The 13,658-nt window shown below is 41.4% G+C and overlaps 1 protein-coding gene across 1 annotated transcript in view; it reads left to right on the forward strand.

Annotated features, from left to right (window-relative positions):
- The window catches only part of LOC137431683 (von Willebrand factor), a 198,760-nt gene that overhangs the window by 76,437 nt on the left and 108,665 nt on the right, over positions 1–13,658 (forward strand). The window contains exons 17-21 of the mRNA XM_068123293.2: positions 645–736; positions 8,080–8,234; positions 9,917–10,020; positions 11,720–11,858; positions 12,980–13,117. Coding sequence (XP_067979394.2) covers positions 645–736; positions 8,080–8,234; positions 9,917–10,020; positions 11,720–11,858; positions 12,980–13,117 — 628 coding nt within the window. The remainder of the gene's footprint in view (positions 1–644; positions 737–8,079; positions 8,235–9,916; positions 10,021–11,719; positions 11,859–12,979; positions 13,118–13,658) is intronic.

Here is a 13,658-nt window from a genome sequence, read left to right on the forward strand (position 1 = left end):
TGCATATTGGGTCAATGAATTGGTTCATCAATCAAAAGCTAGAAACTGATTGTTTTTTTTAGATCAAAAGGTCAAAGTTCAGGGTTGCATACAATCACCAATTTTCACCTGATTGACATGAAATTTAAATAATTTGCATATCGGGTCACTGAATTGGTTCACCAATCAAAAGATATGAGTCGATTGTATTTTTTTTTAGATCAAAAGGTCAAAGGTCAAGGTTGCATAAAATCTTCAATTTTAATTCAATTGACCTGAAATTTTAAGAATTGACATATTGGGTCACAGAATTGGTTTACTAATCAAAAGCTAAAAGCTATTTTTTTATTAGATATAAAGCTGAAATGTCAAGGCTGCATAAAATCACCAACTTTCATTTTGCATTTTTTGTTAAACTTTTTTCGTTATTTTGAGTATACGGAAGAAGAAGAAGAAGAAGAAGAAGAAGACATCTGAATACAAATGGTGCATACGGGCTTTGCATTTTCAGATGCTTTGTAGTTTTTTTTTACATCAAGGCAAAATTTATACATTTGTTGTGGGTTGGTCGTTTCGAGGAGTATTTCACTTAATCGGTCGTGTCCTAGTTGATGATGAAACGGTGTTCCGCTGTCCATCATGTTTGCATGCCCGTGTACTTGCAGCTATTGTGAGAATGGAGTGATGGAATGCACTGCCGAAGATCCCACTCCAGTCTCTCTGTCAACTCTTACCGCAACCAATGCATCTTTACGCGGTATGCCTCCAAATCAGCATGTTTCGTGTTCAGTAACTAAGGCTCATTTTTTTAAGAGGAGAAGTTCATGCAGGACTAAGGAATGAAATGATGAAGCAAGATTCATATGAGTAAACGAGACTTCAACCGTGGAAGTATTAAGGTGTATCGACATTGACCTGGGAATTTGTCTTTATATTGTTGATAATATTATCGATGCCAATAGTCTCTCGATTCCATGTTTTAACGCACGGGTTTGAAATTGGGACGGAAGGAGAGATAAAGAGGCTGGAATGGCGAATTATAATGAGAATTCTGGTCAAAGAGAACGTCGAGCAAAGTGAAATTTTACAGAAGATTGGCTGCGGAGTATGGTGGTGATGAATATGTGTGCCCAAATATGGGGAATGCCTTAAAAAAGGTAATTGCTGTATCGATTTTGCACTTTAGGGCCTACATAAACAGGCTTAGTGAGAAATAAAAGTCAAGGTCAAATGATAGCAGCATCGTGTCTCTTTCTCTCCCCACCTCCTCCCTCCATCTTTCGCTCCCTCTGCTCGTGAAAAAGCGGATTTCATGCTACAGAGACAGCCCCATGGCAAGGCCATACAGGGTGCTTTACTGTTGCCTTCCCTGTGGTTGTCAGGGTAGGGATTTGTAATTTGTTTAGGTTATTAGAGATAACTCGCCTCCTCTTCATGAAAGATACCATTGGATTTTTAACATACACCAACTTATGCTAGCAGATGCAGCTGCGCGTCCTGTTTGTGATGCAAAGCCATGCCTGCGGAGGACCAATCTGGTAGTAATGGGACCCAGGCTAGAGAGGTGAAAGGTAATTGTGTGGTATCTGTACAACCTTTTCGGATATAAGGTATCGGATACAAGCACTATTAATCCTTTATCCTCAAATAATGTCAGACATAATGCTTTCGTAAGCATTTCACCTTCCTTTTTTTTCTAAGATAGATTTAAGGAACGATGACAACTTCAAATTTACTCCCATATTTGATCATGGTAAATATTTACAAAGTTTTGTTCTCTTATTTGATTGGCTTGTTAGGTGCTTAGCTTCGCCTGTTCCCAAAGAAATGGGAGGTGTGTGTGTGTGTGTGTGTGTGTGTGTGTGTGTGTGTGTGTGTGTGTGTGTGTGTGTGTGTGTGCGTGCTCGCGTGCGTGCGCGTCGTTGGTTGTTATCTCAATATGCAGGTTACAGACGGTGGAGCAGAGCCCTCCCATGTCTCAAAGTATCTACCTCCTTGTGTGTGTGTGTGCGTGTGTGTGTGTGTGTGTGTGTGTGTGTGTGTCTGTGTGTGTGTGTGTGTGTGTGTTTATTCTGCATGGTAGATCTACTGTAATATAGGTCTTACATTCTCAGATCTGCTGTGATATACTTCCCTCGAGCTTTGTCATGATTTTCATTGGAAGCAAATTTACAAGTTACTGTATATGTATTTAATGCTTTCAGAGAAATAGGTTAAGGGGTCAAAAAGAGGTGCTCACCGGTCCATTATACTATGTTAAATATTAATCATAACAGACTATACATTATGGAGCAAGCGTATCTATGTCCAGCCACTAACTGGACACTTTTATAGTTTTTATAGTGTTTATACTTTAACACTTTTATAGTGTTTAACCGTGTTGTTTGTGTTCCTGTTAGGGCATAATAAAATAAATTGCATACGTGTTGGTAGTACCCAGGGTCAGGTCATGGGCACAAAAAAAATATTCCACCCTCCCTCCCAAGGTGGGTTCGGGAAGACAATTTAGAATTTTAGTCTGCACACGTGCCACAATGCAAGTGGTTCACTGACCCCTGCTGCAGACAGGGGGATAATTAGCAACAGCACAAAATATATTTGCACCACATCCAAAATTGGCCCTCTACCCTCAACCCCTCTACCCTCTCAGACTGCTCCTGAAAGGAGCGGATGTTTCTGGTAATCTATCTATAATTCCATTAATCTCTGTGTGTATGTGTGTATGTGTGTTTGTATGTGTGTATGTGTGTATGTGTGTATGTTTGTCTGTGACCGCTGTTTCTCGACAACCACGGGTCCGATATACTTGAAACTTGCCAGGTATATTGCTGGGGACCCGAGGATGTGCCTTTTCAAGGTTTGAAATTAATCGGACAAGTACTTACCGAGCTATGGCGATTTAGCCGTTCGCCGTTCGCTTTGGCGTTGCGAATGGACCAAACCATTGCATGTAAATAGAGGGGGGGGTTCTGTGGTCGTTGCGAATGGACCAAACCATTCATGTAAATAGAGGGGGGGGGGGGGGTTCTGTGGTCGTTACTGCCACGTGGTTTCAAAGTTTTTTTTTGTTGTTGTTGTTTGCACGCATGTTTTTTTGCACCCACGTACGGGCACGCCCTAGGATGTTTACACACACACACCCCTACACAAAATATATATATATATTTTTTTTGGCAAGGAACGGGCACCCACGTACGGGCACGTCCTAGCTTATATATAGTACGGGCATGCCCTAGTACTAATAATAATGTGATGACGATTATTTTTATATGATTTTTCTCATAGGCTCAGAGACTCATGATGTTATTGCTTTTGAGCTGTTACTTTTGCATTATGACTTCATGATCAGTCAGGACCTGGCAGATCATGACATTGTTGTAAAATGCAAAATGGTCTTAATAGTACATACATCCTTTTGTAGACTTTGGATGGCAATAGTGATATCCATTTCTTTGAAAGAACCTTTCATTGTCTTTGTTAGGGTTCCCAGGATATTCATCTTCTAGTGTTCTACCTAAAGGCAGCTTCAATATTGCCGAAGCAGTTTCTTGGCAAGGGTTATACTAGTTGGTTTGTCGTTGCCTTCCCAGCAGTAGTTAGGGCAGGGATTTGTAACTTAGCCATGGTGCCGGTGATGGCTCGCCTATTCTTTGGAAAGGACACAGTGGGATCACTAATGCTCACCAACTAATGCCGGCAGATGAGATGCCCAGTTTAACATCCATCCGAGGGGATGGTGCATATATTATTTCGGTAGTAGGTTGTAGACAGCAACCACTAAGGGTAGTACTACCATTCTGACTTAGGAGCGTTAAAGTGGTGCCCGGATCCATCTTACACTCTCTGTGTCAGGATTGCTGGTCTTACTTTCTGTCTCACTCAAACTATAGCTTCCGGGCTAGCTTTAATTTCTCTTTCTCGCAAACAAACATCGTACATTTTTCATCATACACTTTCCTTCTCTTTTATGAAGGCCTGGCCTTGATGAGAGCTATATAGCCCATGCCTGGAGCCTTCAACATAGCAAAAAATAAAAGTAACTAGAGCAATGCGACTGTGTCGCCAATATGCCTCCGCATAGTCCCACAACAGGTAGATGCTGTCACTCTGCATATGTGTGGGTGGTGGATCACGTTTGTGAAGTTTAGTGTTGATCGGATAAGGTTTGTTTTTCTATCCAATATGGCTGCCAAACCACGTGACCTATGACATCATCCTTTTCAAACTATATGCAGCAGTGCTGTTAGATGATATTTATAAAATTTCGCATTGATAGGTTGAGCGGTTTCAGAGATATAATTATTTAATATTTTCCTTCAATCCAAAATGGCTGCCAAACCCTGTGACCTATGATGTCATAAATTTAATATTTCAATACAAATGGGTCATATATCATGTGCATGCAATTTCAGATTTTTAGGATAAGGAATTCGATTAAAACATTTTTGGCTGGCATAACACATCACCTATGATGTCATCATTATCATGCTTTTGTTCCCCATTGGGAGTACTTGACAATGTGGCAAGTTTCAAATTTTTCCATTCAGCGGTTTCTGAGAAATAATTTTTTCATTATTTGCTTTTAATCCAAGATGGCTGCCATACCACGTGACCTATGACATCACAATTATCATAAAAACATTCTGCATGGGTGTCACTCCTACCCTGAAAGTTTTGTCTCAATTGGACATATGGTTGCTGAGAAAAACGAAGTTTAGCCCAGACAGACGGAAGGACGGACAGACGGATGGACAACCCGAAAACATAATGCCTCCGGCGACTTTGTCGTCGGAGGCATGAAAAATTGGATGAATCATTCTGCTCGTGAAACCGGGATGACTGGTTCGGGATTAAAACCCAGGCTAGACAGCTTGCAGGCGAGTGTGTGTAGCTGTAGGCCATCGTGCCACCTGGTTATCAGGGTACCTAGACAAATGGTACCACTTTGGCCTTTTTCCATCCTATGTTTTCTCTCATTATTAGCCCCCTTTGGACTTAGTCCGAAATGGGGGCTTATGGGTTGGGTCTCGTCTGTCCGTCCATCCGTCTGCCCATCGGCAACCATACATTGGAGATGTATGGACCGATTTTGTTCATATTAGGGCCAAGGACAAAACATGATGGTATACATATGCACATCATTTTGTTGTGCGATGCAATCAAAGATGGCTGACTGGCGGCCATTTTAGTTGTAACCATGTATCGATGTTCTTCAAACTTGGCACACAGATAATGAATGATGGGTTACATATGCACGTCATTTTCTTTCTATATCAGATCCAAGATGGATCTTTCTATATATATATATTTTTTTATCAGATCCAAGATGGCCAACAGGCAGCTATTTTGTTACATTAACGTGTCCCGAACCATTTCTCGACATGCTTGGACCGATTTTCTTCAAACTTGGCACAAAGACAATACATGACATTATACATACACTACTGGTCAAAAGTTTTAGAACATCTCAATTTTTCCAGTTTTTATTGAAATTTACGCCGTTTAATGTCTCAATGTACTCTGAAATTAAGCAGAGAACAAATAAACAATTGGAGATTTAAAAAAAGAAATCATAGAATCATTTTGTTTAGCAAAATTTAATTTAGATTTTTGACTCAGCAAGGTAGCCACCTTTTGAAGATATAACTGCCGAACACACTCGTGGCATTCTTTCTAGCATGGAAATCAAATATTGTTCGGGAAGTTCTTCCCAACACTGTTGCAGAAGTTCCCGCAAATGTGTTGCACTTTTTTTTCTTTTTTTTTTCTATACAGAATCGAGGCTCATGAAAGAGCTAACATTTATCACACAAACAAATCAAGCAGACAAACAAACAAAGTATATAAAAAGGGTAGCGGAAGACAAGATGGGGAGAGAAGGGGAAGCACATAAACACAACATTTGAGAGCAGGGACATCGGGAATGTGTGGGAGGGAGAGGGCTTGGGGGGAGGTGGCGTGGGAAGGGGGGGGGGGGGTTGGGAGAAGTATAAACACAAGGACACCAAGGACTTCCAGGAAAGAAGTTGGTATTTCAAAAAAGTGGATTTGGGGTGAAATTAGCGGGGTAGAAAAGATCAAGGTTTTGGATGGGGGAAGATAAGAGATGGTGGTGAACTGAACAGCTGTTTTAAAGACCTGGAGGGAGGAGTGGGATTGAAGAGAGTGAGGGAGTTTGTTCCAGAGGCGGGAGAAAAGAGGATTGAAGGAGTGAAGGTGAGCAGAGAGTCTTGATTTTGGCAGTTTAACCATAAGAGGGTTGCAGGCAGATCTTGTGCGACCTGTAGGAATATTTGGGGGACAGAGCCCAGAGAGAGCCGGAGGAACAAGGCCGGAGAGGAGTCGGTAGAAGACAGAAAGACCACCAACCTGCCTGCGGTGAGTAAGTGAAAGGCCCTCGGAGGTAGCTTCATTGCGGGAGATTCCAATGATTCTGCTTGATTCCACTTGTAGGTTGCTTTACTTTCACCCTTCTGTCCAGTTCATCCCAAACCAGCTCAATGGGGTTTAAGTCTGGAGACTGTGCTGGCTATTCCATGATTTTAAGCCGACCGTCTTGTTCTTTTCCTCGAAGGTAGTTTTGACATAGCCTTGAGGCGTGTTTATGGTCATTATCTAGCTGTAGGATGAATCCCAGACCAACTAGGCATATACCAGAGGGTATTGCATGGCGCTGCAAAATGCTGTGGTAGCCCTTTTAGTTCAGGGTGCCAGTCACTCTGTGCAAGTCGCCGACTCTGGATCCAGCAAAAGAGGCCCAGACCATCACGCTTCCTCCTCCATGTTTGACAGTTGGTGTCACATACTGAGTAACCATCCTTTCGCCTACTCGACGGCGTACAAAAACCCTGCGTGATGAACCAAATATTTCACATTTTGATTCATCGGTCCATAAGACCTTCTTCCAGTCTTCAGTAGTCCACTGGCGGTGCTTCCTGACCCACGCAAGCCTCTTTTTCTTATTTTGCCATCCAAGCAATGGCTTTCTTACTGCCAATCGACCTGTCAAACCTGCAGCTCGAAATCTTCTCTTCACAGTTGAAACTGAGACTTGCTTACTTTGACCAGTGTTAAGCTGTGCTTGAAGCTGTTGTCCTGTGAGCCGCCTATCACGTAAGCTGTTGACTCTCAGAAACTTGTCTTCTGATTCTGTTGTGGCTTTGGGTCTGCCAGACCTCTTCCTGTCAGAGTTTCCTCCAATTTCCAATATACTACTTCCTGCAGTGCAATATTGTCCAAATAATGCTTCAGAGGGTGTAATAACAGTCTGTTCCAATACTGCTTTTATACAGACATGGGGTTTGTAATCAAGTAATTAGCAGAGGTTGGGACACCTGGAGGAATTGTTTGCATCAACTTTCAAGGCTTAATTTACTTACATTGCTGCAGAACAGCTGTAAGTTGTTAACCCATTACTTGTTCCCTGAAGAAGGCCCTTTTTTTAAACAATATAACTCTGCAATGTACATTATTTTCCCGTTTTTGCTGACCTAAACTTTTTTTTAACCTCGAGCAGTTCAGTTTGCTGCTTACCTTTATACCATTTCAGGTTATTCACTGGACTTGAATTGCTTAAATTTCAATAAAAACTGGAAAAATTGAGGTGTTCTAAAACTTTTGACCAGTAGTGTATGCAGAAGATTTTGTTTTGTTATCCGACCAAAAATGGCCGACTGATGGCCTTTAACTCCGTACAGTAAAATTACTAAAACCACGGGGCTTTGACATTTTTTGTCTTTTTTCTTTTTGTAGTTTTTGGGTTTGTGTTTGGGGATCTTTTCCTCCTGTATTCTTTCCATTTGTTCATCCCATTGGCAAGCAACACCAAAAATGATAATATCTTGTGGGTTTGACCCTGAAGTCTTGTGGATGAGTTGGTCCATGACCACGCAATGTTTACGGATTGGCTCGGTTAATGAAATCTCCTCGTTATTTATGGTCGGTATGTTAGCATGGATGACTTGATTGAACTAAAACGATTTGATTTCCATTCTGGGAAATGTAAACCGTAGAAAATTTAATAAACCATTTTCCTGTGAGCTCTACAAGGTGAATTCATCAGGATGTAAACTACTCCCTTTTTTGATATTTCCCATGCAGAGAAGCGCAGTCTGTATTGCGAAGATCCATTTCATCCCCTGCTGTGTTATCATGGAACCAGTAGTGGAGCCGAGTGTTCACCCACATGCCAGACACTCGGTCATGAGTGCACCAGTCAAATCTGTGTGTCGGGATGTGTTTGTCCATCTGGTCTGGTAAGTCAACTCACTAAGCACAATATGAAATATTCCACATATCAAGATAGGCAAATAAACTTTCCACATCCTCTGTAAACGGAATATAGTGTATCTGCAAATGCACACACAACTGATATATTATTCATACTCTTAAAAAAAAAAAGAATATTGTATGAATAATGGAATCCTTGTGATCTGCATGGCAGTTCTGCACTATTATAAAGCAGGGACGTTAAATAATTCCTCCATACATAATGCATGGATTATTTTTTTTAAATGTAATTGCTTATTGATTTTTGGGTTGTTTGGGATTTTCCTGAGGCTGGATATTTAATTGAAGGTTCTATCTGACAAAATAGCGCAGAGTTACTGTGCTTACCTTTGCGATTTTTGTATCAACTTGGAGAAACACCAGGGCTTCAAGATGGCTGTTCACCTCCTCCTTGGGTCATCACCCATCCACACTCACAATCCTTTCTATCCTTATTAACCTCCCACAAACCACATCCTTAATTTCCAGCTTAGCTTCCTTTCCATTTTTGTTCCATTGCGGTTTTAACCCTGGTTTTCCCTCCCTCCTCGTTCAGCCCGGCCTTCTTGCTGTGTTTGAGCTTGTATCCAGATTGTTCATCCTCCGTGTCCTCCGCCCTTCCTTTTGCTCTCATTCTTCCTCTTGCCCATACTTCCTCCAAGTGTCTATCTATTTTGTCCTTCTACTCTACTCTTGGTGTGTTTCCCAGTTTTTCACTGTGTTCACTCTGTCCTGTTCCGATCTGTTCTGTTCTATGAGCTAACTCTCTATGAGCCTTGACTTTATACAAAAAAAAGTTGTCTAGTCTGGGTTTGATTCTCGACCCAGCTATAAACTGTCAGATTGGTGCTGTCATCCCTCAAATGGATGTTAAGCTGGGTGTCTTAATACTTGTGAAATTGAATACTCGCAAGTATATTGGTTTGTCGAGTCTGTTGTTCTGTCTGTTTGCATGTCAGTCACCTACAGGACACAATTTTACACTGATCCTCACAAAACTTAACCAACTGGAAAAGTTTTGGAGGTCAAATGGTGAAAGGTCAAGGTCACAAAATATTAAATTCTCATCCCAATGACTTAAATTCTGAACAGAATTTGCATATTGGGTCACTGCATTGGCTCACCAATCAAAACCTAGAAGCGTATTGTTTTTGAGGTCCAAAGTGCATAGTCGCAGTGACTGATTTTGCAAGCACCCGTCGATGAGCACTTATTTGACAGCATTAGTTTGTAGACTTTATAGATCACACTGCGTCCTTTGAGGAAGAGCAGGCGAGCTATCTCCGGCACCATGAACAAATTACAAATTCCTGCTCTCACCTACAGATGGCGGTGCATCAGCGCACAGCCGCACTCACAGCCAATGATGCTACCCCACAGCTTAGTGTTGCATATGCACGAAGAAGTAAAATAAGGAACTCCTCCCAATGTTTCTTTCAAATAAGGATTTATTCTCACTATAAAAAATGTAATACTTCTTATTAATAGTTAATACATACTGCTTTGAAGAGTTTGCGATCTCATCCAGTGCAACTGTTATGCATGGAATATTTATTCCTTTGTTTCTTTTTCTTGATTTTCATTTGAACATTGTAAAAAATAACAAATGCAAATAACAAGGTCGAATTCCCAAGCCCATTCCCTTTACGTGCAGCATATTTATTGACAGGTGAAGCTGGAAGACAAGTGTGTACCTTCAGATATCTGTCCTTGTTATCATCATGGAAAGGCCTATGAGCCTGGCAAGAAAATTGCTGTGGATTGCAATACCTGGTAGGAATTTTACATTTTCTTCGATACATATTGTCGTGTGCCTACCCTTGGTGAACACCTTAGGGTAGAACGGATGACCAAATGAACTGTTACTCCGACGCGTTCAGTTCAAAAAATATAACGGAGTTAATACGCGTGGGGAGCTAGAGGGAGGGGAAACCGGAGCCTTACCTGAACGGCTTCCACTTGACGTCTCCACACCTGAAAAAAGTAACTCGAATGAAAACGGATTTAAAATGTACAAAAATAACAGGTTTATTTAAATAAATGCCAGTACAAAGAAAATGCGTGATAAATTAAATTCCTAAATTGGGACGTCCCCACAACAGACCCGAAAACAGACGAAGGATAAAAATGAATTGAAAATAAATGTGTGTGGTTATTTAGTGGCACTTAGCTCCAATCGCTGGTGGGGTCTCGTCAGTAATCGTGGAAATTGTCCGGGGCCTTGGTGGGAACCGCACGTTCATTGGCGCGCAGCACATGGGCGGGAAGCCAGGCCTCGCTGTGCTTCTTTTTACTCCGGGCCTCGTTGCGCTGCAGTGAGCAAGCATCGCTCGTCCATCCGTCGTTCTTGCTTGGAAAGCTGCGGCTCTTCCTCCCACGACCACCAGCAAGATATCCAAATACGGCCATTCACGATCGCTTCCTTGAGCCCGAGAGGAAAATGCCACCGTTCGTACGAGTTCCAGGCGAGAAAAAGCGCAAGAGGGAATCGCGATCGTTCACTATGGTCGTCAGCACGAGAAGGCACAAGAGAGATAAATGTCGGTCAGAGCATTCAGAACTCCCCACACGTCAGAGAAAAAGATGTCGGGAACAGTCTTTTGTTCCTCGGGCTCTGACGTCATCTCAAAAAGTCTCGGTCCCGACCCTATCAGCGAGTTCCATCTTACCCATCCTTTCTGTCAATCAAACCCCACCCAATCACGGCTCCTCGGGGCATGGCCTCACAGATCTTTCGTCACGTGTGCTTCGAAAGTCAGGGTTGTCAGCGGCAGTGCTTCATGCCTGGCTTCCGGTGGTTTTATAATTAGTGAGTTTAAATGTGTGATTTTGGCTAGTGTCTATGGTGTGGTGCCAAAAGGGACATAGGAATAAAGTACAGAGGTAATGACACACAGGGGATAAATTACCCATAATCCCTGAGCTAATTAACATACCCCACTCCTCGTAATGGGGACAAAGGTACATTTACACGGCACACGGTCTACCGGATCCCTACTTATAGTACATCTAGGTGGTTCTTCTTCTTCGCGACAGTCGGAGCACACTAATCCATACACTCTACCTAGTCTACGGTATTACTACCCCCTACAAATGCAACAATATCTAAGGGCTGACCAGATAGCATAAAGGAACACACCTGGCTTTGAGCAGTCTAGCCTGAGTCCGAATCCTGACACAGGGATAAACTGGCATCCCTGTGATTTACAGGCAGGGTTATTCATCAAAGTGTGTGATATCTCTCAGATGGACCTTATACTGGTTCCCCATCCTGGCAACAATAGTTGGTGGTTTTTAAAAATCCCACGCTGCCTTGCATGAAAAGTTGGCGAGTTATTGCCTGCATCTGAATAAGTTAAAATTTTCCTCTCTGACCTACAAGGTATTAGCGGCACAACCAAGTATTCCAAGCAATGTCATAATGCAAACCATGATCAGCCTTCTCCTAACTAATGTTTCTTGAATTTTGCAGTGTATGTAAAGACAGGAAGTGGAGCTGTACAGACATTCAATGTCCAAGAAGTTGTCTCACCCTTGGTGCCACTAACTTCCTTACATTTGATGGTTCTCATTACACCTTTGGAGGAAGCTGCAGATATATCCTTGCACAGGTAATGCTGAATTCATTGAAAAAGAGACGAGACCAACTAACCTTACCCTTTCATTCACAATTTCTCATGTGTGATATACTATATATATATACATATACATATATATATATATATATATATATATATATACACATATATATATATATATATATATATATATATATATATATATATATATATATATATATATATATATATATAAATAAAGATACATAACTAATTTATTAATTTTTTTATATTTTTTAATAAACAGGAAGTAAATTCATGTGTGGGGCAAGTGTGAAAAAATTCTGACTCAACCCGGGACTCGAACCAAGGACCTCATCACTTACGCGATATTCGTACATACATACGCAGGATGTTAAGTGTTGAGTTAATCTCCAATGTATGTAAATTTCTGAGGAGATCCCGAAGACTCAATGGCTCAGTGGGCTGTCATCGCGTAAGTGATGAGGTCCTTGGTTCAAGTCCCTGGTTGAGTACCCTAACCTTAATCCTAACCCTAACAACTCTGGGCTGGTGCTCCTGCCTCACACCGAGCTCAGCTTCACGCTATAGAATCCAAAGCTTTCAGAATCATTGGAATCGCCCGTGATGAAGCTGATTCTGAGGGTCTTTCACTCTCTCACCGCAGGCAGGTTGGCGGTCTTTCTGTCTACTGCCGACTCCTCTCCGGCCTAGCTCCCCCAGCTCTGTCTGTGCTCTGTCCCCCAAATATTCCTTCAGGATGCACGATGCATATGTTACATATGTTCTATGTGTTAGGATGCATATGTTCTATGTGTTAGCTCTCATATGACCCTCGACTTAGAATACAAAAAAATAAATTGCATACATATTACATTGAAGACTCTTGAATGCTCTGCAAAACCATTTGTGTAATGATGCTGAATCTACTAAATAATCCCATTGTTAAGACTTTCAAACTTTTCATTATGTCAGTAATCGATCACTAAAATCCCTACCAACAACCTGCATGCAAATCCTGTTCTTCTCAAAGTTAGACCCTGTTATAAATTGGGCTTATTTACGTTTTACATTACATTTTTGTTGTCTCACATTTTCCATGTATTAATATTTATGGCCTGTAAGTTTAAAACCTACGTTTTTGTCTCATGTAGGACTTTTGTGGGACAGCAAGTGGGACATTCCGCATTGTTATGGAGAGCATTGACTGTGAGAGTGACATGGCGGCCCATTGCACCAAAAACCTCTACGTTTACTACCGTGGAACTGAAGTGGAGTTTGCAAATGGCAGAGTAGGTTGTTATTTCTATTTCCCCATGTTTATCCTCCTAATCCTTTCACTTCCCAATGAAGATGCTATAGGAACATGCAGGTACACTTCCTATAGGAATTAATAATAATTAGTCACGCCCGAAAGGGTTGCAAGACAATTTTAACGCATCTGTCCACATCTATATATTTACGTTGAAATTTTTTTTTTCTCTGCATCCGCTTGTCCGATCAATATGGAGAATATTTTATTGATAACTCAGACATTTTAAATCACATGGTATGGCAGCCGTATTGGATTAAACAGGAAAATGTGGACATTTTCTTCTCCGAAACCACTCAATGAAAATAATTTGGAACTTGATATATGTCATCAACTCCTCATGGGGTATATAGGGTGATAACGATGGCATCATCAATGAGGTGATATTCCAGCCATAATTGGTTGAATCGAAATCCTTATTTTAAAAATCTGAAACTTCATATATCTGATCTACGACCCGATGTGAAAGAAGAAATAAATTTATGACGTCAACGGTCATGTGGTCTGGCAGCCATATTCGA

This window comes from Myxine glutinosa, chromosome 7 (genome assembly GCF_964187855.1).
Source record: "Myxine glutinosa chromosome 7, kmMyxGlut1.1, whole genome shotgun sequence".
Classification (NCBI taxonomy): domain Eukaryota; kingdom Metazoa; phylum Chordata; class Myxini; order Myxiniformes; family Myxinidae; genus Myxine; species Myxine glutinosa.